At 42.6% G+C, this 23,057-nt stretch overlaps 1 protein-coding gene across 2 annotated transcripts; it reads left to right on the top strand.

Moving 5' to 3' along the window:
• Nucleotides 1-1,378: 1,378 nt before the first annotated feature.
• LOC104327753 (interferon-induced GTP-binding protein Mx-like) lies at nucleotides 1,379-23,057 on the top strand. 2 transcript variants are annotated; one of them, XM_075431702.1, is made up of 15 exons: nucleotides 1,379-1,441; nucleotides 2,149-2,214; nucleotides 3,559-3,881; nucleotides 5,423-5,615; nucleotides 6,563-6,700; nucleotides 7,929-8,083; nucleotides 9,691-9,829; nucleotides 10,330-10,528; nucleotides 11,265-11,343; nucleotides 12,338-12,460; nucleotides 13,262-13,403; nucleotides 16,829-16,987; nucleotides 17,912-17,988; nucleotides 19,489-19,731; nucleotides 22,535-23,057. In XM_075431702.1, the coding sequence occupies exons 3-15, from the start codon at nucleotides 3,654-3,656 to the stop codon at nucleotides 22,766-22,768; spliced, it is 2,109 nt and encodes a 702-aa protein (XP_075287817.1). In that variant the 5' UTR covers nucleotides 1,379-1,441; nucleotides 2,149-2,214; nucleotides 3,559-3,653; the 3' UTR covers nucleotides 22,769-23,057. The 2 variants fall into 2 exon arrangements, with proteins under 2 accessions (XP_075287817.1, XP_075287808.1); XM_075431693.1 differs by having other exon boundaries at nucleotides 1,380-1,441; nucleotides 5,420-5,615.

The raw sequence follows: 23,057 nt of genomic DNA, 5'->3' as shown, positions 1-23,057 counted from the left end.
AAACTGAAGCATAGGAAGTTCCGTCTGAACATGAGGAAGAACTTCTTCCCTCTGAGGGTGACGGAGCACTGAAACAGGCTGCCCAGGGAGGTTGTGGAGTCTCCTTCTCTGGAGATATTCAAGACCCGCCTGGACAAGGTCCTGTGCAGCCTGCTGTAGGTGACCCTGCTTTGGCAGGAGGGTTGGACTAGATGACCCACAGAGGTCCCTTCCAACCCCTACCTTTCTGTGATTCTGTGATTCTTTGCTGCCACTGATGGGATTGAGGAAAATACTGCCTGTGCCCCCGATCCTTCAACCTATCGCCTCAGACCTCTGAAGTCCCTTTTGATTGCCTTGGGACTTCTCTCTGCGATCTCTTCACCCCAACCTGGCAGCCCTCTGAGTGCCTGCTAGGCAAGGAAGGAGGAAGAAGGGCTGGGTCTAACGAACACTGCGACTGCCCTTCCGCCGGAGCCACGGGCTAGAGTAAGACAGTTTGAAACCCACCAAGACTGCCAGGAACTGAGAGCAGTTGATGGAGGCAGCAGTCAGAACCAGGGGGAGTGAGAAAGAAGGGCTGATCCTCCATCAGACTTGCAAAGCCCCTGACTGGACAAAGCAAGCTGATTTTGCTTAATAGCTTAGAGCAAAGACAGCAGAAGAGGGAACATCCTGACTCAGCAACATCCAGAAAACAGTGCAAGGACCCGAGAAACAGCTTGAGACCTCAGCTGCCCTGAAGCAGCCTGTAACACTGATAAATCACACCGTCTGTCACTTTGCTTGCTGGCCACCTGCTTTCAGCAATCTCAGCCGTACCCTGCAGCCTCTGACAGCAAAGGCACAGCCTGGGTGAGCAGTGGCATGGTTTGCCCCCGTGGCTCAGCTGGAAAATCTCATTGTGAGGTGGGAAAAATAATCCCTCGCCCGCTTGCTTTTTGCATAAAAGGATGAGGAGGCTGAAAGGGTCCCCCAGATGGTGCTGGGCCAGCATCCCCCATGGGAAGCCCAGGTGGGAGTGGGGCACAGCTGCTTGGCTGGTCTCTGCTGGACCCAGCTGGTTTCACCCCACATGTGAATGAGCTGACTCAGTGAGCTGACTTTTGGGGGGAGAAAAGAGGGGTTGTTGCTCACGGGCAGTATTTCCAAATACCTCTGTCATTTGCCCCCTCCCCCCCCGCACAGTACAGCCAAGTGAGGAGGAGGCTTGTGCAGAGTTTCGTTTCTGCCCTCCGCTGAACAACAGGACGAAAGTTGGCTGGCATAAGAGGAAATGAAAGGACAACAACAAGGCATTGCTTATCTTTTCCAGAGCTACCATGAAGCACGCCCATTTCTATGTCAGAATTGGTTTCATTTCTCCAGATTCTTGTCACAGTGAGTAGGCGGAGCCTGTAAATAAAAAAGCAGAGAAGTTGAAAAAAGTTACCGATTCTCCTTGCTATGGGCCACTACACAGGTAGAAGTTCTCTTTTCCTTCTTCTAAAAATAATCATGCTTTTTTTGACTGTTATCTTCATTCCTTTCAGTAGTTGCATGTAAGAAGGCTGCGTAAGAGTTTAAAGAAAGTGTGGTTAAGCAAGGTTGCCAGGAGTAGGACTTGTGGTTTTCTGTGGTGAGGAAAAAGAAAAGATGTTGGTATTATTTCCTTTTTAAAGGGAGGCAACTGAGAGGCAGCGTTTAAGGTATGTGCTGGGGTGGGGGGGGCAGTGTTCAGCAACATGGACAGTATTCATGTGTAGGAGCTGGCAGTATTCATGTGTAGCATCATAAGTTTTGCATTGCTTCATTTTTTTCTGAGAAGACAGCTAGAATTAATAAACGTACAGCTTTGAGTCTGTGTAGTTTACCCAAACATCCTGAAGTCACAGGCAGGCAAATGTCTGAAGATAAGGTTCAAGGAAACCAATATTGCCCGGGTGATGGAGGCAGGGGCAGATCTGGTGAGGGGTTGTTACCGGACTTTCAGTATCAGTACGTCATCCAGGTGTCACGTTTTGCATGTGCATTTGGGCCAGCTTCAGAAAGGCACTTAAAAATTGCAGCTCTCTTTTTGTCCTCTCCTTCTTTCTTTCATCCGATGTTGTCACGGCTCAGTACACAAAGAAATCACTATGCTTGCATGGCCCAGTGGAGGGCTGCACTGACTTACCTGACCTTTTTCAGGTCCAGGTGGAGAACAGCTGGGTAGCCCCAGAAATCCATGCCTGCTGATTTACTTCACTGCTCACTGTAAGTGTCTTTGTTCGCCTACATATCTGTGTGTGTGGACTGCACTGTAGACCTAGCTAAAAAACCTGCTAGGTATGTGGTAAGATATAGCCCTTGCACTAAAATATTTCAAAGTTGTCACTTTTTTTGTCGTACTCTTTAAGTCTCAGTTTCCCAGATGTCACAAGTTTATCTTTCCCTTTGTTTTGTTTTTACTGGTGGCTTCACTACATTACCTTTTGCATTTCATCCTATTCTTTATAAGGATGGCTAAAGCTTGCTGTATGACCTCTTTTGGAAGGAAACACATCCATGTTTAAGTGGCCAGATGCTAAAACCTGTACATCAATAACTCTGAACATAGCCCAACAAATATAAAAAATAATGTGAAAGTGACAGAAAATTGTTCCTGGGTAATACTTACATTAAATTAAAAATTGATAGGAAATATTCATTCCACTAAATTGAAAGGCAGGTAGAGACTGTCAGAAACATTATCATCAGCAAATTATTTCCTGTAACAATAGAAAATAGCAAAATAATCTGGTGGCCAGTGAATGGGGAATGTATGTTGCAGATAAAGCACTGAGTCCTCATTCGAGAAAGAAAAATGTTACCATTCACTAACAGAAAGAGAAAAAAGTTCATACTGGAATATTAAAGAAAGGGGACATGTGGAGAAAGATGAGGTAACTGTAAAATGAATACCTATAAACAAATTAAAGTAGTTCAGTCATCTTCTATTGCTGGTCAAAACTGAGAAGTTTCTCCACAGTCATTTATTTTTTATTTTGATAAAAGAAGACAGGAATATCTATTAAAAAATGTATTGTTTTATTAAAAATAAAGACTGAATAGCAAGTGTGGAATTAATCTGTTTTTCCTAAACTTGTTTTACACACTGGAAGTATCACTTACTTTGTGTCTGATCATCCTGCTTTGACATCTGCTCAAATTAGAAAACATGTCAACTTAATTCAGCCAAAAATTTGAAAGAACAAGAAGTTGTTTCAAGCAATACTCTATTTCTCCTGATTCATTTTCCCAAGTGTTTGTGTTCAACAGATCTTGTTTTTGGCAGGGGGAGATTACAAAAATCTATCTTTGAAAAAATACTGTTGGGGTTTTTTTTCTTTAAAAAAAATACTTATTTACTCTGTCACAACTTCTTTTTTTGAAAACACAAAGAAAGCATAAAAGAGGTAGGGAGAAGTGTTTCAAGAGCAATTTTGGCGATCTGAAAAGAGCTGTGGCACTTGATATCTACTGAGGGTTTGAATCAGTAAATAAAACTGGTGTTTGATTTTCTCTGCAATGATCACTGTTGCAAGCTGGAGTCACTCCGTGCCCTATGTTTGATTTCAGAAGCTGTACGAAAGAGTGTTTGGACCAGACAGTAACCACTGTTTGCAAAGCACTTACGGACAACCTGTGTGGTAGGCCAAAAAAATCAGCAGGCCATGAATAACAGCACAGGGTTCATAAAACGTCCTGAAATAACCAAACATGGCCTGAGGAATAATGCTTTTGCACCACCTTCCTTACAACCATCTCCAGAAGCTTTTGCAGTACCTCTCCCGCCAGACTTAGAAGATGAAGGTCTTCCAATGTCAGAGAACATGATTGAGAGAAAGCCTAACTCTGAGCACAACCAGTTGAAGAAACAGTATCATGAAGAACAGAACAAGGTAAGGCAAATACCAGAAGAGGGCATAGATCCTCCTCACTCTTACTCCTCTGTTTCACTTTGTGCCCTAAAATGAATTCCCTTGTCTCTTTGGGCAATCTGCACATGTTGGGTCTAAGCAGAGCAGTACTTCTGGGATCAGGGCCAAGCAGTCACTTGTGTAACTAGGAAGACAGGTACCTGCAATTAATCTGCAGGCATAAAAAATGCAGGTGTTAACAGTACGATGGCAGCAGCCTAGCAGCCAATTTAACGTGCAACTTGTATGTTTCATTGGCAACAATCAGCAACTGTTATACTGTTATACAGAAATCCTAAAATCTGAGATATTTTTTACCTAAGGCTCTGCTACCTTCAACAGAAATACAAAGAAAGGTTAATAATGACCTGTGTTGAATCTTTGACACTGAAAACAGATTGTTTTTAAATCTGTGTCATAGTTAATGAAGTTCCTTGAGAATGGTTAGGATTTACTAGCTAGTAAACATTGTAATGAAGATAGTGGGGAGGGGTTACCTATAAGATTTTAAAACACCTGCTTCCAGTTATGTGTGCTGTCTTTCTCATCTTGAAAGAGAAATCTGCTCTGTTTGATTACATCTGATTGACAGACTTGTTTTCAGAGGTGGCTTTCTTAGACAAAGGTGATGGTGGTAAACTTCAATTTTTCTTTTCAGAAAATCAGGTATGAATGTGCCTGGCCCACTAGGGTCAGTAAAATATTGGTGTTCTCAAAATTGCATTTGTAAATGCAGCAGTCAGACTGGCAAGTGCAGAGAGGAGTAGGCAGAAGAAACCAAGCTGATCTTTATACACTTTAGCTGGACATATTTAACTGCAGGTGGACCAGTTTTGTAAAGGACTGGAAATTCTTCAGTTTGTTTGCATGAAGAGCCTGTGTTAATATCTGGCAAGTGTATCAAACCCCCAAAATTTCAATAATCAGTCATTTAAAACAAATCACTCCTGTTCATCCCTTACCCTAGCCTAAAATAAGGCAAAGAAAGAAGAGCCATGATGATCTAAAAGATTTTAACCATCTGTTAAGGATGATACAGCAGAACGCTTTTGGTATCTGTGCACAAACTAAACATTCAATCTTCAAAACAAAGATTTAATAAGCTGTTCTGTACTAACATCTCTTATTACTGGGATTAGTCTTCATTTGTATACACATACTTCAGTACATCTGTAGATGAGTGGAAGAAAATGGCAGTTCTTAAAAAAAACAAATTAACAAAGCACATTTAGTAATGAGGTCTCCTTTTACTCTTTACCTTCTCAGGATAGCTCACTGTTTGGTATTTTTACTACGGATGGTCACTGAGCCAACCTCAACTGACTTTATCGTGTTTACAGGCACCTGTTTGTAACATGGAGGTGCGAGGATGCACAGTGATATGAAGCACATCTTGATGCCAGTACAAAAGGTTTACTAGAGAATGATGAGCTGGAAAATATGCCTAAAAGGTTGTGGGGGCTTTTGTGGAAACAACCTATTTTAAGATTATGGAAAATTAATTGTAAGTTTAACTGTAGCAGGCAGCACAACATACCTTGTACAACCAATATGAGGAAAAGATCCGACCCTGCATTGATCTCGTCGACAGCCTAAGAGCTCTCGGAATAGAAAAGGACCTGGCTTTGCCCGCGATCGCAGTGATCGGAGACCAGAGCTCTGGGAAAAGCTCTGTCCTAGAAGCCCTGTCTGGTATTGCTCTTCCTAGGGGCAACGGTATGAATTCACCTTCTCAGGTTTTCATTTGAATTTCGTTTTGATGAGGTAGAAGGTGGGGGGGGTGTGTGCCTTTTTTTTGTGGTTTTTTTGGGGGTTTTTTTTTTTGTTTTTTTGATGAATAACTCCATGACTGAGACTATATCTAAATTGTGAGACTCCAGAGGCCTTCTCAGCTCTGGTTTCCAGTAGAAGAAATGTATGTACAGGTGGGGCACTGCAGGGTAACTCCAATAAGGCGCGTGTTCTAGGTCGTCAAGAGACCAGGAGTAAGAATGTGGCGTACTTGCCCCAAACTGTGGACAGATTGAAAGATAGCATCAGTTGACTCTGTGCTTTTCCCAGCCAAGAGTAGTGCGGCAGAGTACCAGTTTCACATCAAAAACTAGTTTTGAAATTTGCTGCTGGGGTTGGTTTGCGGCTTTTTAACAGGATTTTCTTACAGATACCGTTTTGGGGGAAAAATGTACAAGATCTTTACTTACAAACATGTGCCTTTGATGTTGTTTAAGTCGGAGAAGATTGTTGGAAGACTTTGCAGTTCAAGAAGATTCACTTTCCAGCTCTGTGTGTGTGTGCGCATGACTGCAAGCTCTGTAGGAGTCAACAATACCATGTAGTCTTTCAGGCTGGACTTGAGGAAAAGGTTTTCAGAGTATGCAGGTACAGCATAGAAACTGGTCACCCAGAGGGGTGTGAATGTCCACCCTTGCAGGTTTGCAAGGCAACATGTGGCTGGCCAGAGCCATGGCTGACCTTATCTAGTGCCAGTGACAGTCCCACTCTGAGGAAGAAGTCAGAGCAGAGCCCTTTGGCAAGTTTCTTGGACTATTTCTGTGTCTCTCTGCAAAGTATTAGGCAACCCTGCATATGCCACACCGTCCATGGCTGCGTACCATGCATAACAACTGCTGAGAGAGTTACCTCTGTCTTTGGAACTATTGCAGGTATTGTTACTCGATGTCCCTTGGAACTTAAACTGAAAAGAATCCCTGCTACCCAGGCATGGAAAGGGAAAATGTGTTACCGTAACACCAGCTTAGAGCTCCAGAATGCCTCTGAGGTGGAGAAAGCAATAAGAGAAGGTGAGTTGCAATGTATCCCCTCTGATTTGGCTTGCTCAGTCTCCTCTGAATCCTTCCTCCACTTTTCTTCGGCTGAGAAGCAATCCCCAGACTAACACAGTGATTGTAGCCATGAGTAACACCAAGAGCTGAGCTCAGAGCAGAAGAAGGTGGGGTAGTACACCAAGAGAGTTGTACTACTTGCTGCTTCAGTGGTGAAGATGATCCTTGATGTCTGACAAAAGCCCAGGCTGTGTCCTCAGCTGGATGTTGTCTGTCTTATCTGGGGAGGTTTTCTGTCAAATTGCAAATATGCAAAGCCCTAAATGGTTCCTGTCCTTAATTCAAAAGCTCAGAGAATGCTTGAGGTGTCTGTGGCTGGAAATCTCGCAATTTTGAAGAAAATTGCAAGGTAGACTGGAGGGCATATAGAGTTTCTGCCAGCTAGTGCGACCATAGCCTCAATCATTACCCTTCCCATGTCACAGCTTTACTTTTATGGTATTCCATGCTGTGTAAGGAAACATGTAAGGACAGTAAGCATTTGTCCTAAATGTGAAAGTTGGATTGTCCTTATTTCCTTGACTAGCACAGCTCTGCAAAGTTGGTGTTTGTCCTTATGTTATTGCATTAGCTTTTCAAGATACTCTTTGGATATTTTCAATGTATCCTTTCAAAACTGGCAAGGTAAGTGGTATGAATTAATTAAGCTAATTACAGAGCCGAAAATGACTATGGGTTTCCTTCCTTTTCTGTGCTGTTCACAGTTCAAGCATCGTTGCCTTATAAGATCTGGTACAAATTACTTGATCTCTCAACCTCTCTATCAAAATGTGAAAAATATAAAATAACACCTATTTATCTTTCAAGGCAGCCAAGGATTAATTAACGCCTACAAAGTGTCTTGATGTTGAGGAAGCATTTCTACAACTGACCAGTGTCTTATCCGCTCACTTTCATTGTGGTTCACTTACATGCATTTTGTCTACATATATGAGAGTTCATAAGCATGTGCTCTGTAAAATACTACAGTTCACATTCCAAAAGGATTCCACGTATCCATGTATTGCACAAAAATTTCCTTAGATTTTTACATGAATGGAATTATGTGCATGGCTGGATCTGAAAAAAGCCAAACCTATAAGAACCCTAGGTGGTGGTAGATCGTTTTCGAAGTCATTGTGTTCAGCTTGGCTTTGATGCACTGCTTGAAGCTTGTATTCATTGTCTTGCTCTTTTCTCCTTGCAGCGCAGAACGTGGTGGCTGGTACTAAAGGCGCCATTAGTGGAGAACTAATTTCCCTAGAAATTCGGTCCCCAGACGTCCCAGATCTGACGCTAATTGATCTTCCTGGAATTGCCAGAGTGGCCGTGGGGGATCAGCCAAAAGACATTGGGGAACAGGTAAAACTCAGTCTCACATACCAAACTGTGCACAGGATCACTTCAGTAACCTACCTCGTATGTGAGCCTTTGCTGCAGGACGCTGGAGTTGTTATGCTGGGCTTCTGAGCCAACAATAGAGCTGTGTCAACAAACAGGCCTGTTTTTCAGGCAAGGAATTGCCGATAGGAACAGTGAGGTACAGGATCTCCTGTCTGCCCTGTCGTGCAGGAGGGAGCTGCCGATGCTAGCTGTGAAGGAGCCACCTCAGATGCCTGGCACAGACAGAATAACGTGGCCGTACTGACCCTGAACACAATGCTGCCCCTGTGCCTCTTGGCTAGACTGATAGATACGTCCCCAGATGAGTTGTATCTTACCAGCTCTGTGGATGTATTTGGCAAAGCTGAATAGGTCTGAGTTCTTGTCAGCTCATTTGGAGCAAGGCAGCAAATTAGACATCATAAAGGGTTGGTGCTCTGTCATTCCTTACTTGCAGAGCACATCAGAGTCTGACCTGTTCTGGTTTTTCTCATCCTTTAAGGCATCCCAGAAGACCCTTTTTGAAGGTGGTGAACATGCATTAAAACGAAGGGGGTCTCTACTCTTCCTCTGGCTTCTTTTAGAAGAAATACCAGGGAATGCAAATAAAACTATAGCTGGACAAGGCGAGTTGTGAGGGTGATGTGCAGGTGTTGGGTGTATTGTTTCTCCTAAAACACTTTTAAATAGGAACTTGGAATAAGAGTAGCACAGACTAAACTAGGCATATCAATAAAAATGAGGGAAGATTAGATTGTCTGGACTTTACTCTCTGGGAGAAGAATAATTTCATTTCACAATTAGATAGTAATCTTTCTACTGTATTCAGAAGAAAGCAGCAGGTGTGACATGATCCACACATTTCCATCATGCCCAGCTGCCTGCATGCTTCAGAGATGGAGGCTACAGCATTGTAGCTTGTCAGAAATCGGGATGGATGGGAAGTACAAAAGTGAGGCACCTTTACCAAAATTCAGAAGAAAAAGAGTTAACTTACGTGGGTATAAGCACAATACAGCTGTGCAAACCTTTTGCAATACAACATAAAATATGAGAAACTTTTTTATCTTGGCATTGCAACATAGAAACAATGCCAACTAGATGTGATTTGGGTTTTTTTTTTTCACAAGTACTCCACTGAAGTATAAGCCAAAGACATTTGCTCTTCTTTCAGAGATACAAATTTGAGATTTATCAGCATAATCTCTCCTGCTTTCTTTCTGTAAGTTTGTACTTAGACATCACAACTTGTTTTTCTGATATGTGACTATTTAGGAAATGTCTTTAATATTTCCATAATGAAAAATTATATGCACAAGAGGTTAAATTTCACATAGCTTTCAGGACAGGCATGACAACAGTCTGGTCTCATTCACTCTAGATGTTTGGATTAATCTTGACATAGGAAAAGAGGCTGCATTCTTCTGCTGACCCATTTCCATGCCATCCTTTAGAATGTAATAGTATCCTCAGTATAAGTGACATTTGATGTTGTCAAACAGTGGCTCATATTGTTAAAAATGGTCACATCCTACGTGCAAGCATCTGATTTCACTGAACTTCATTACTGCTGTATTGCATTTCAGATCAAAATGCTGCTTAAAAAAATTATTTGCTGCAAAGAGACACTCAATTTGGTAGTGGTGCCTTGTAATGTGGATATTGCAACAACAGAAGCACTGAGAATGGCTCAGGATGTGGACCCCAGTGGAGAAAGGACACTAGGTGAGGCATTTTTAAGCTACAAGTTGAAGAGAAGTGAAAACCTTTTTTTCCTTCAAGGTCTGATGTTCTGTATTCCACACCAGGTCTGTGAAATTAGCTACTATAAGAAGGGAAAAAAAAATTATAACGGTCTAAACAAACAACTTACAAATCTGGACATGATACAGTAGCTCTAAGAATCCCTCAATTTTGAGTCTTGTTGTCATTCATGTTATGAATAATTGGAAAGTGAAAACCTCAGAGTTAATGGTGGAAAAACTTTGCTGCTGCCTGTTAAGAAAGGTTTGCAAGGCAAAAGGCATGTTGGGAGGCCAACTGTAGAGCAAGTTTTACAGTGAAAAGCCTGGGAACTGAGAGCTTTCCAGGACAGAGAAAGCAAAATGAGAAGTTGCTTCATAAAACATGGTACAGAGCATTCCCACTCTGATGGTGGGGTGTCCTACTGCACCTCTCCCATCTTTAACTTCCGCGGTCTACTTTCTCTTTGGGTAACTTCACAGGGATCCTCACGAAACCTGACCTGGTGGATAGAGGAACAGAAGAGTCTGTCATTAACATAATACGAAATCAGGTCATCCCCCTCAAAAAAGGTTACATGATTGTGAAGTGTCGTGGGCAGCAGGACATCCACAACAAATTGGCCTTGGCAGCTGCAATTCAGCAGGAGAGAAAATTCTTCGAGACTCACACACATTTCAGGTACTTCTTGCAGAAAGGACCTAATCAAAAAACTATTAAAGTCGCTTCAAAGCTTCCTGTTGACTTGCTGAGATTTAAATTAGGGTTACAAACAAATATATTGCCCATGTAGTCTTTGATTCCAGGAAGTCAGAACAATTTTACATGTCAAATATACTTATAAAATATATTTTGGATGCAAGTTCAATGTATATCTCTCCTGAACCCTGGGAGAAGTGCGATGAACTTCACAATAGTCCCAAAGAATTCAAGCGAAGCATCTGAGCACTTGAAGTCAAGCACTGAAGTATTTCTATTCACTGGAATACACGGTGAAACTCAGCATAAGAAAGGATACTTACTGCCTGTGCTGAGGGCACAGATTTTCTCAGAAGATGACTCGGTAGCAAATCAGTCATAACACAGAGAATAGCAAGTGAAAAGTGTTTTGAATCAGTGTACTTCACACATGCAGAAATAATACAGCAGCACATTAATCAGCTGTTAGAATTTGCTATTTTCAGATCCTTCTCTATTTCCCTCCGTTTATCCAGTAGCAGTCAAAACAATTCTTGCATAAAAGCCATGGTGCCCAGTGAGTCCTGGGCTGCTGCTACATCTGTACTAGCACTCCCCAGAGGGCCTTTTGTTACTCATTTGTGTAGTAGAACAGTGAAACTGAGCAGAGAATCAGTGCTGCCTCCTCACCCTGCACACACACAGTCTACCCAAATCCAGCTTTTCCTCTTTTTTGCAGCATTCTTATGGAAGAAGGAAGGGCTACTATCCCTCTTCTGGCAGAGAAGCTCACAAATGAACTTGTAAAACATATTATTGTAAGTAACAGAGGTGCCATTATAAGCTATCTGTATCAGTTAATATCTAAAAATAAAGTCAGCCCTTCAACCTCAGATTGCAGTCGGAGGTTGCACTTGGATTGCATCTTTATATGCATAGATAGTACTTAATTATCCTTTAATCTGGCAATCTGAGAACAAATTGATCGGAGTGTTAGAGGCAAAGAAACTGTCCTCAGATTTGCCTTTAAACTGAAGATTGGCAATAGGCAAATCATTTCATCTACTTGTGACTCATAACTCCTGCCTTTTCAATGGCAGACATGATATTTCTTTCTGTTTGTGAACAGTGTTGAGCAGCTGGATGACAAGTTACTGCTATGAGCTTAGTAAAACACAATAATTTCTATTTAACTGAAAATGTCTTCAGAATTTCAAGGAAGATCTAATTGTTTTGTTGCATTACTATACTAACATAAATATATTGGATTTTTAATTTTACATACATGTATCTGTAAGTAATATATCTTACTCCATTAAGAGAAAATGCTAAGATACAGGGACCCTCTGAATTCAGTCCCAAAGGAGAAAAACAAAGGTATTTAAGTAACCTTACATGAAATAAGCAACTAAACAGCCATGTTCAATCAGGTCTTTATCAGGAATGGAGGGGTCAGTGCATTCCCTGCATTACCACCTCCCTGGCATAACCTGTAAGGACATAGTTCTTGGCTCACTCTTGGTAGGTGAAATGTTGTCCTAGACTGCAGCTACTCTGCCCGCCTCGCGTGGAGGTCTAGCCTGATTTGCCAGGGAGATCCTAGCACCGTGCCTTCTCTCAATGAAGGCTGTATTTGCACTTCCATGTTATTCCACCGTCACGCATGGGATGCAAGGACAGTGAGCTCTTGGACTCCTAAGAGCAGCAAAGATCATGTGCAAATGTAGGTGACTCTTACAGGGATTTTGTTTTCCTTCCAAAACCAGACATGTTCAGCCTCCCTAAATGTCCTTCTTTATTGTCTACCCCCAGAAAACTCTGCCAACACTAGAGAACCAAATACGTGAGGTGCTCCAAAAAACGTTACAGGATCTACAAAAGTACAGAAGAGGCACACCCAAAACAGAGTCCGAGAAGCTGTTTTTCCTCACAGATGTAAGTAACAATATTGGTTTGGTCACAGACAGAACAAGGAGGTAAATGTGAGAGAAAAAGAAACCACCTCAAGTTAGCAAGCTGTCAGCATGGACCACCAGGGAGCTTATGGTATCTGTCACCAAAGTGTTTTGAGACTAACATAGACAAATCTCTGGCAGGAATACATCACACCCACAAAAATAATGGACCACAGGAGCTCATAGCCCCTTCTAGCAATTTTCATCTGTGATTACATGACAAGATAACTGAACAACAGCTCAGCTGATTGGTCAAAATCAGGCATCTCAGAGAGGGAAAACTTACATTCCTGCCTGCCTGACATTTTGAAGGGATTTCATTGTTTACCACACTCATAAGATCAAATGCATTCCTGATATTAAAATATGGTTTGCAAGTCCATCAAAGTGTCTCATCTTGGGGAGGCAATCCCTTACAGTGAGCTTATGGCAGGCCAGCAGAGGTGCTTATGAAGGCTCATCAGCCTTCGAAGACTTCATACAAGTCCAGTCAATTAGAATTTAGTAAATGGTTCAAAGAGCCCACAGGAAAACAAACAAACCAAGAAAAAAATGAAACAAAAACCATGAGTATCAAGTTTGTTCTCTAGCTGCACTGGCTTTGTAAAAGAAAACAACAACCCAGGAGATAAGAGCATAGAAGATATAAGGAAGGAATGTTTCCAATGAATCATGTCCCTGCTTTAACATCAAATGACTGCAGATTTGCTTAACATATGCAAGTTAGTCTGAAGAAATGAAACTTTACTACATTGCTTGCTTGTTCTTTGATTCATCACAGTTGATCAAACTCTTTAATCAAGACATCTCTCTGACAATACGTGGAGAGGAACATTTGATTGGAAACGAGGTCAGACTGTTTGCAAAAATCCGCAGGGAGTTTCGAACATGGGAAGTGACTCTCACAGAGAGTGCTGCAAAGGGTAAGCACAGAAAACCATTGCTTGCAGCTGACCTGAGATTCCATTCTCTTGCTTTTAAAACAAGACACAGCATCATCAACGGGTTGTTTTTAAGAAAGTGAAAAACAAGAAGGTAGGAGCATTCCTTTGTTGTAGTGTTAAGCAAGTTATGCTTTGGTCCTTGGGAACAAAGACCCCACTTGCATTAATGATGTCATTATGGAGAGATCAGTGAATGTCTCTCTTCTCCTAGCAAAGCAATAAAATCCAGACTGTGGAGCCTGGCACAGAATTGGTTGGTGATTCTCTGAACCATTCTTCTAAATGACAGCAGCAATACCAACACCAACACTAAATAACGACAACAACAATCATAATAATAATAGCAATAACGACAAAATTAAACTATATAATAAATTTGTTATAATTCTATTACTATTGTTGTTATTGTTATTAGGAATGTTTTGGGGTTTTGGTCCTTTTTGTTCTACTTTTCCTTTGGTTTAAGGTGTGGAGAAAGCAATTCTGAGTCTGAAATAACCACAGCCTTGTAAAAAGTACCACTTTCTGCTCATCACCCTCCTTGCTAATTGCTTCACTGAACTCATTCCTGAACTGAGGCGTAGGGTGATATACACAGACTGAACACTGCTGTACATTCAGCATCTTTTGCAGCATCTTTTTCACATCTTTGAGAGATACCACTGGTTGCTCTTAGAGATGAAATAGCATCAGCTGCCACTCAAGCAGTAGCTCTTGAAACAAGGATGCACATCTATGTTGACATCACTGGTGACTTTAAAATGATAGGTAAAAACAGGTTGCAAAGGTGCCATCAGCTGGAGTGAAATATATGTATATATATGCATATCTGTGAAGAGAGACAGACAGACATACATTGAATCATAGAATCATGGAATCATTAAGGTTGGAAAAGACCTCTAAGTTTATCAAGTCAACCATCAGCCCAATACCACCATGCCTGCCAAACCATGTCTTAAAGTGCCATATCTACACATTTTCTGAACACCTACAGGGATGGGGACTCCACCACTTCCCTGGGTAGCCTGTTCCAATGCCTGACTGCTCTGCAGTAAAGAAATTTTTCCTAATATCCAATCTAAACCTCACCTGATGCAACTTCAGGCCATTTGTCCCTGTCCTGTCGCTAACTAGTTGGGAGAAGAGACCAACACCCACCTCAATACAACCTTATTTCAGGTAGTTTTAGAGAGGGATAAGGTCTTCCCTCAGCCTCCTCTTCTCCAGACTAAACAGCCCTAGCTCCCTCAGCTGCTCCTCATGAGACTTGATCTCTAGACCACTCACCAGCCTCGTTGCAATTCTCTGGACATGCTCCAGCAGCTCCATGTCCTTCTTGTAGTGAGGGGCCCAAAACTGAACACAGTACTCCAGGTGCGGCCTCACCAGTGCCGAGTACAGGGGCACCATCACCTCCCTACTCCTGATGGCCACATTATTCCTGACACGAGCCAGGATGCTGTGGGCCTTCTTGGCCACCTGGGCACACTGCTGGCTCATGTTCAGCTGGCTGTCGACCAACAACCCCAGGGCCTTTTCCAGCGGGCAGCTGTCCAGCCACTCTTCCCCAAGCCTGTGGAGCTGCATGGGGCTGTTGTGACAGAAGTGCAGGACCCGGCATTTGGCCTTGTTGAACCTCATACAGTTGGCCTCGGCCCATCGATCCAGCCTGACCCGATCCCTCTGTAGAGCCTTCCTACCCTTGAGCAGATCAACACTCCCGCCCAATTTGGTGTCATCTGCAAACTTACTGATAGAGCAGTCAATCTCTTCATCCAGATCATTGGTAAGGATCCTAAACAAGACTGGACCCAAAACTAAGCCGTGGGGAACACCACTTGTGACCAGCCGCCAGCTGGGTTTAACTCCATTCACCACAACTCTCTGGGTTCGGCCATCCAGATAGTTTTTTGCCCAGCTAAGACTACACCCATCTAAGCCATGAGCTACCAGCTTCTCTGGGAGAATGCTGTGGGAGACAGTATCAACAACAGCTTTGCTAAGCCTTTTTTGGTGTATGTCAGTGTCTCTTATGTCCCATCTATGAAGTACCAAGCCAACCAACGTGATTTTATGGAGAGGAATAAAATATCAAGACAATGAAGGTGTGAAGAAATAGATGTAAAAACAGCAGAAAGCACTAGCAGCAGGATGCAGCTGCTTCAAATGACAGAAGGCAACTGAGTTGCAGAAGATACGCACAGCATCATATGACAGCTGAACGACAGCAGGGAATCCTCTGAGCACTTCCAGGTTATCCCCATTGATTTAAATTAATGCATCCAACTTCACAATAGGATCAGGGTAGCGGCACACAGCAGCTTTTACAACAGCACAGCTGTTGTTGACAATATGCTACCTCAAAATCATATGCACTTCTTCTCAGGTGAAGTATTTGCATGTGCAGCAGAGTAAGTTCATTTACATAGCTTGAAAATTAGCCCTAGGTTTATCAAGTCCTTCCCCAATGAAAAAGCATTGTTATCAGCCACTGCTAGGATTTCTGAAGGTACATCTTTGCATGTCAGATGATTCTGTTTAACTTCAACTTTCTTATGATGAATAGATGTACTAAAAAATAGCAGATATTTTGGATACCTGAGGTCTTGAACTTTCTGTTGCAAAGCTGATAGATGCTCTTTTGACCATGTTACAGCTTTGTACTACCTTAACTGTACGGTACATTTTCAGACTCTGAATCAGATACTCCACATCTACTTCTGTCTTTACCTTTTTTTTTTTTGTTGCTGTTATTATCCAACCATGGACATGTATGTCTGAATGTTAAGACTTTCGTGCATTCATGGCTTGACTTCTACTGCCACATGTGCACTTGATCCATGATTCACAAATTTGACCCCAAAACAAGACAATATCAAAACCTTTCAAAACCCTTAAAACACAGCTTTGCCTGAGTGTGTAAACCCGTTCAAAGGGATATACCTCATTTAAGATGGCAAATTCGTATAATGTCAACAAAGAAATCTTGACTGTGATATCTTAAATAAAAAGTAGCTAGTGAACAGTAGATTCCCTGGAGTAAGACTGTTTAGTAAGTTTGTGGTATTGTTTTGTTCTGGGTTTTTAAAAACTCAGATGTGACTAGTAATGGCCACTTCTGTGAAGGTCACTATTCCAAGAAGAACCGGTATTTTGGAGCCCCATCATTATTTATGGATTGCTTTCTGTCAGTTAGATGATTGACCCAGTGCATGAGATGGCTCATTCATTGAGCAGCAATGTGTGTTATCCCAGTTTTGTAGTAGCAGCATTGCTTGAAAGATCATCTCAGTAGCTGTTCTTCTCAAGAGCATTTCACAGAGGAGAAATAGATTTCCTTCTTAAATCTGAAATTTATGAATTGAGTGTTTTAGTAGTAAAGCAATGTTATTTTAATATTACAGTAAAAAAAAATCTACCCAATAAAGTGTGGAAATACGAAGACCAGTATCGTGGACGGGAGTTCCCAGGCTTTACCAATTACAGGACATTTGAGGACATTATAAAAGAGCAAATCATAGAACTGGAGGAGCCAGCCGTTGAGATACTGAACAACGTGATCGGTACGTGTTACAGGCCACATGAGGCTGTCACGTGGGAGACTCTGGTGTGCCTGACAATTTTTTTTTTCCAGAATAAGCTGATGTTCTCACTGCTGGAACAAAAGCTCCAGCCAGGATACTTCAGAGTGGGGAAATGAATGTGATTCAGCCTGGGGGCTTGCTTCTTCTCTGCACCCTCCAAACTCCACACGTGGTCTCCAGCACTTGTTAATACTTTTCCCACTGGCTGGTGGAAGGGAGTTAGAAAGTAATGACAATAAATAACATAGTAAAGAAATAGTATAGTAGAAGTACCTGGTGCCAGCCAAAAGACTTGGTATTCCCAAGCCCAGGGAGTGGCATTCACGAACCTGAACAGGGAACCCAGCTTCTTTGCCAATTCTTTGCATGGCATTTTGTGTATTACACAGTGACTGCTGGGGCTGGGGGAAAGGGTGCATAGTTGATCCACTAAAAAGCACCCAAGGAAAAATATGTCATGGTCCCCTCTCACCACGTTTGCCTTAGAAGGCAGCTACAGCATCTGTGCTGGACCCAGTGCTTTGTGTTACATCCTTCCCTGTTCCTGGGGAGGACAATCAGGCGGTGAGATGCAGATGTGCTTACATGACCAAGTGAAGACACATCTGGTCAGACACAGCTGTAAGCACAGTAATTGGTTTATCAAAGAAATCTCAGTGATGTTCAGTATCTCAGGTGTTAAGTGGTTACAGGAGGTCTTTAATGGTTCACACTCTTCGACTTAGAAATCGAAATTCCTGCTTTTTTGTATTGGACATAAAAGCATAGTGCATCAGTACAGCTGCTCAGCTATTTCTGGATTAATACAGAAAATCAGTAGTTTTCCCAAGTGTCATATTAACAACAGCTTAAAAACCTCACTTGCTTACCGGACTTTATTTTGTTTGTCTGTTCTTTCCTTAGACCTGGTTGAAAAGAACTTTATGGAACTCGCTAAAAGGCATTTTGCTAATTTTCACAACCTGAACAGAGCTGCTAAGGTGAGATACCACCTATAACCTGAGATAAGACAGCATGACATTTGTAAATACAGCCATACTTTCGGCACCTATCTCATTGCATTACCCTTCTGCAAGCATGGAATTTCTTGCAGGCCTATGGTTTTTATAAAATAAGGAAGAGCTTGAAAATGATAGCATGTTTATAATGGTTCTAAAGGAAATGCATTTTGCCTTTTGGTATGACTTCAACAAGATCTAAAACATACATTCCTCATTCATTCTGGTCACATTCTTGATGCATACAACACAATGCAAAGAAAATGTGGTATGGCTGCCTTGAAGAGTTCATAATTAATTCCAAATTGAAGTCCTGCCATGATTCATTCATCATTGCAGGACTTAAAGAGTGGGTAGCCTCAGAGTGCTAAACAGTGCTATTCCCTCTCTGAAAGACAAGCCAGGGTGTTTGCCAGTGCAGGAACCTCATCTTTGATAAAAGGGAGCCCAAAAATCATTCAGCTATGAGAGGATTAGAAGATGACTGTTCACAGTTTGGAGAATTGCATGTTTTGGGGTGGAGTTCAGTGATATGGATGTCAGTGAAGGCCTTTTCTCAGAAAGGGCTTCGAGGAAGAGATGTGAAGCAATGCTGGGCAGCAGGAAGCAGAGTTCACTCACAGGCTAGGGCTTAAAAAGGAAACTCCAAGGCAAACGGGAGTGAAATAGATGGTTTGCTATTTGACTTGCGTGGCCAAACCCTACAGAGCTCCCAGGCCAACGAGACAGCAAGCAAACAAGCTATTTCAGCCAAACACAGAGGTGCTTAGGAAAGGTCTTTAGGAATAACACAGCAAGAGGAATGAAGAGGGAGAAAGTTCTGGTAGACACTGAAGATGAGAAAAAAAGATGGAATGCTTTCTTAGGGATGCCAGGAAAGCATTTTAAGGAAATTTGAAGGTGACTGAGGGAACTTTGCTGCCCCCACAGACTTTTAGGTGGAAGTATCAAAAAGGCCCGAAAACATCAGATTACTGGAATAAAAGCACCACACAGTGAGGAGTTAGACAGGGCTGGTTTGCTGACAACAGACAGGAGACTGTGGTTTTTGAGAAGGGCGGGAGGGGCAAGGGAGTTCACATCACTGCCTGCTGTCACTGCCTGCTGCGAGAGGGAGACGCAAACAAAATGCATGCAAAAACCGAGGACAGGCAGCAAGATGAACTCACGGCTGGCCACTGCTGCTGGTTCCCACCAACCTTGTGTTTTCCTTCGGGGTCCAAGCACCAGGTTTTGACTGATCCCACTCATGTTTAAGGAGGGGACAAACCCACCTCGTTTTCCTCCTCTTTCACAACAGAGGAGCCAGAATCTACAGCATTACTCCATGTTCCCAAGAGCTGGTCTGGGATTAGACCCTGCTGCAGCAAGGACTGTTGAACACTGTGCCCACCTTGCTGTTCCCTGGGGACACTGCCAGGCACCAGCACCTTTTGCAAAGCAAGAAAATGTCTGAGAACTTGTTGTTCTTTTCTTTCCTAGACCAGAATTGAAGACATTAGAGAGAAACAAGCAGTGGAGGCTGAAAGATATATCCGGACCCAGTTTAAAATGGAGAGAATTGTATACTGCCAGGATGACATTTACTTTAACGATTTAAACTCTGTTAAGGCAGAAAATGCTACCAAAGCTGGCAATGGGAAAGAGCTGTTTGTTGTATCTATTGCGAATCAAGAACCCTCCTTTGTCCAGGAAATGGTTTCTCACACAAAGGCCTATTTCAATGTGAGTTTACAGGCTACGATACAGCATTTCTTCTGCACCTGGAATGCTATAACGTATACTTCTCGCCCAGATCTCTCTGCAGTCAATATGAGTCTTTCATGCAATACTACTACTATGCAGGGAATAGTAGCCAGAGGGTGTATCTTGTCCAGACACACACACAGCTTCTCTACGGATTAATCGGAGCTTCTGACCAGTGATGAAAACGCCAGGACGAAGCTGGTCTGAGGGGCTGTGTCAGCACAGTCACTGGGGAGAAGCAGTTGCATGCTGTGGGAGATGGTGATCAGAAAAGCCTGCAGATTGTTAAGACAGCTGGCTCCTAAACCACTTGTTAGCGACCCCCCAGCCTGGCATGGCTCCCTGCTGTGGCTGCCCCTCGCTCGGGGAATACACCATTGGCAAGCGAGTCCTCTTCTCACCCTCCTCTAGCCTTTCCTGGAGAAGGGGGTGACTCCCTGCTGCCTACACAGCCCTTCACCAGTACAGTGCTCTCTTGCTGGCTTTCCTATGGGGACAAGAGGCAGGGGGAGGACAGGACAGTCACTTACCAGCATGGAGGAAAGGACAGGATGGGGAAGAGCCCTTGGCCCTGCAATCAGAAGTTATTGATATTCAGTAGATGGCAAGTCCCCCTCTGCAGAAAAGGAAGCAACAGCCCAAGGATTGGTTCCCCACTGCCAGTTTGTCTCACGGTTTTCAAATGATGTTAGTTTCCACAAGCTTAACAACATCATGTGCAGCACTTCTGCGTTTGGCACAGCAGCTGAGAGCTCAGGCCAGCCCCAAGCCCTCTGCATATTCCTGCTGGTAGCAGAAAGTGGTGTCCGTGGCTTGCAGTCAGATCCCAAATTAATGCAGCAGGAGGAGCGACACATAAAACGTTAAGTTAAAATGGATTCAGCTATCTCTAGAGATCAGAGTGCATGTGCTATATTGCAGATAGTTCCATAGACGTTAAGTCTCTGAAGACAAATGGGATGTTTTAACAAAGGATCATGTTAAAGAAAGGCAGCAAAGAGAGCATGCGGTATCAGGACTTGCTTTTGATCTTTGTTTTGTAAAACTCCCTCAGAAAGTGACAAGTTCGATATTAATAATGCAGTAAGGTAGGTAGCATCTCACCCTGAATTTCAATAGCAAGGTTTTGACAAATTCCTGCACTTAAATGTTCAGGATGCTCAGGCTGATGGAGAGAAATCAGAGAGCAAGAGATGAAGGCAGAACTGCATAAGCTCTTCCCTCCCACCTTGCTATACTCTCTGCTATAACACAAATGTCTTAGATGCTAGCTACACATTTTTGTAAATGCCCTAAGCATCATTTTCAGCAATAAGAAACACCGGGGCATCATATCGCCATGGGACTCATGTAAGGCCATATACACTTTGAATGAGATGGAATCTTAAGTGTCCATGGCCTTTCAAAATGGCATGCATGAATCTGTGTCACCTGTGGCAGGACTGTCAAGACTCTGGGTGGAGCATGGCTCCAGAAAAACACCCATATTTAAAGCACCTAGGCTCCCTCCTGCCACAGTCAGTAGTGCCTAAAGAATCTATAGGCTCAGTAAGTACTTTAGCTGACTCAGCCTAATTGCTTGCTATGGGTTAGATCTCTGCAAACCAGAAAGAAAAACTAAACATCTAGTCTATGGTATTTTTCAGCTTGAGCTTAGCCCCATCCTTGTACATGAAAGATTTGCAGCCACCGAGCTCCAGAGGTACCTAAAGCCAGAAACAGTGTAGACTTCTCTGGAAATGGGCTTCGTAAACCCTATAGGACCTCTAGCTGGTCTTCCCACTGCTATTTTCAAGTCAGATGCCACAAAAAGAAAGGAAGACAGCACCTCTCAATTGCAGTCAGTCTCCTAGGCATGAGCGCTTGTGTGGCACCAGGAGGGCTAGAGGCAGCTCCCTCCCATTGTTGGGGAGGTTTTGAACCTCCCATCGCCCAAGAGCACCAGTTAAGACCCCAAACCCTGCAGATGTCTCTGGGGAAAGGGCCCCACAAGCTCTTCTAGGTCAATCTGTTTCAGTTTGCACAGATAACTAAGACCAGACAGTTTGTCAGGTTAAGGAGAAAATTATCTCATTGGGATATCAATGGATGTAGTGTAGGCACAGTCTGGTCTCACTATTGCTGAAGACATTTTCCCTTAAGGCCAAATCTTACTCTAAAGCTGTCTTATGCTTAAAAGGACAGCTGTATCAGGAACATCATCTAAAGACAGGAATTTACCACCTTTGGAAAAAATCCGTTTGATTTCCATAATGGATTGGTAGGGTTCAGAGAAGAAAGGCTTGTCAAGGCTAAAGCTTACTCTAAAGCTGTCTTACGCTTTAAAGGACAACCTCCTCAGGAATACCATGTAAAGATGGGTATTTACCACATTTGGAAAAAAAAAAATCACTGTTTGATTTCCGCAACGGATTGGTAGTGTTCAGAGACCAAGGTTTGACACCAGAAATTGTTAACAAGTATTATTTGTCAGGCATGTCCTCATATAACTGTTACCAATGATAGCTGGCAGAGCTAAGCAGGGAACATCTTGCCTTGGGTTTTCTTAGCTGAGGGAAAAACGTAACAGCTGACACTCCAGTAACTTTAAATTTTTAGATCTTTAGGCACAGAGACTAATGGCAAGAATTTTTTAGTTCCTAGAAGCACTCACTTCTTGAACAGTAACTCAATACTATATTTTAAAAATTTGCTATCACTTCCTCCTGGATTAATTGTAGCCCCTTCCTTTTTTCTCCTTTTTGTGAAACAAGTCTTCTGCCTTTTCTTCCCCTTCCTGCAGGGAGCCAGTAAACGCCTCACCAATCAGATACCCATGATCATCCTGTCTTCTGCCCTGCATGACTTCGGGGACAACTTACAGACCACAATGTTGCACCTTTTGCAAGAAAAAGAGAAGATAAACCATCTTCTTCAGGAGGACAGTGAAGCTGCTAAACATAGGAGCTACCTCAGTCAACGAGTTGATCGTCTCAACAAAGCCTGCCAATACCTGAGAGACTTCACCTCACTCTAGATTTCTATTTTTCAGAAGTTTTTTACTACTGTTGTTTTCTAGCATTATTGAAGAACGTAGTAAAAAGCCCCTAAAAACATAATGTCAGCACAGAATTCTAATACTCATTTCTAGTGTTCAGTTTGGCTTTATTTTCCATAATCAGTTGCAAACAAACAGCTGCCCTTGCATAAAATACTCCACGGGGCAGTTGTGATGGATTAAAAAAATGTTATCCCCTTTTTAAACATTTGCTTTATAAGGTCTGTATAACCATTGAAATAATTGTTAAAAAGCTCCGAGGGCTGTC

The sequence above is a fragment of the Opisthocomus hoazin genome, chromosome 1, assembly GCF_030867145.1.
Source record: "Opisthocomus hoazin isolate bOpiHoa1 chromosome 1, bOpiHoa1.hap1, whole genome shotgun sequence".
In the NCBI taxonomy this organism is placed as follows: Eukaryota; Metazoa; Chordata; class Aves; order Opisthocomiformes; family Opisthocomidae; genus Opisthocomus; species Opisthocomus hoazin.
Note: the sequence above shows the minus strand (reverse complement) of the source record. Positions and strands in the feature narration are given on the sequence as shown.

Coding starts and splice junctions, on each gene's coding strand:
- LOC104327753 (XM_075431693.1), top strand. CDS start 3,654: ATGAATAACAGCACAGGGTTCATAAAACGTCCTGAAATAACCAAACAT. Junction 11,344..12,337: donor AACTTGTAAAACATATTATT/GTAAGTAACAGA, acceptor GTCTACCCCCAG/AAAACTCTGCCAACACTAGA. Junction 12,461..13,261: donor AGCTGTTTTTCCTCACAGAT/GTAAGTAACAAT, acceptor GATTCATCACAG/TTGATCAAACTCTTTAATCA.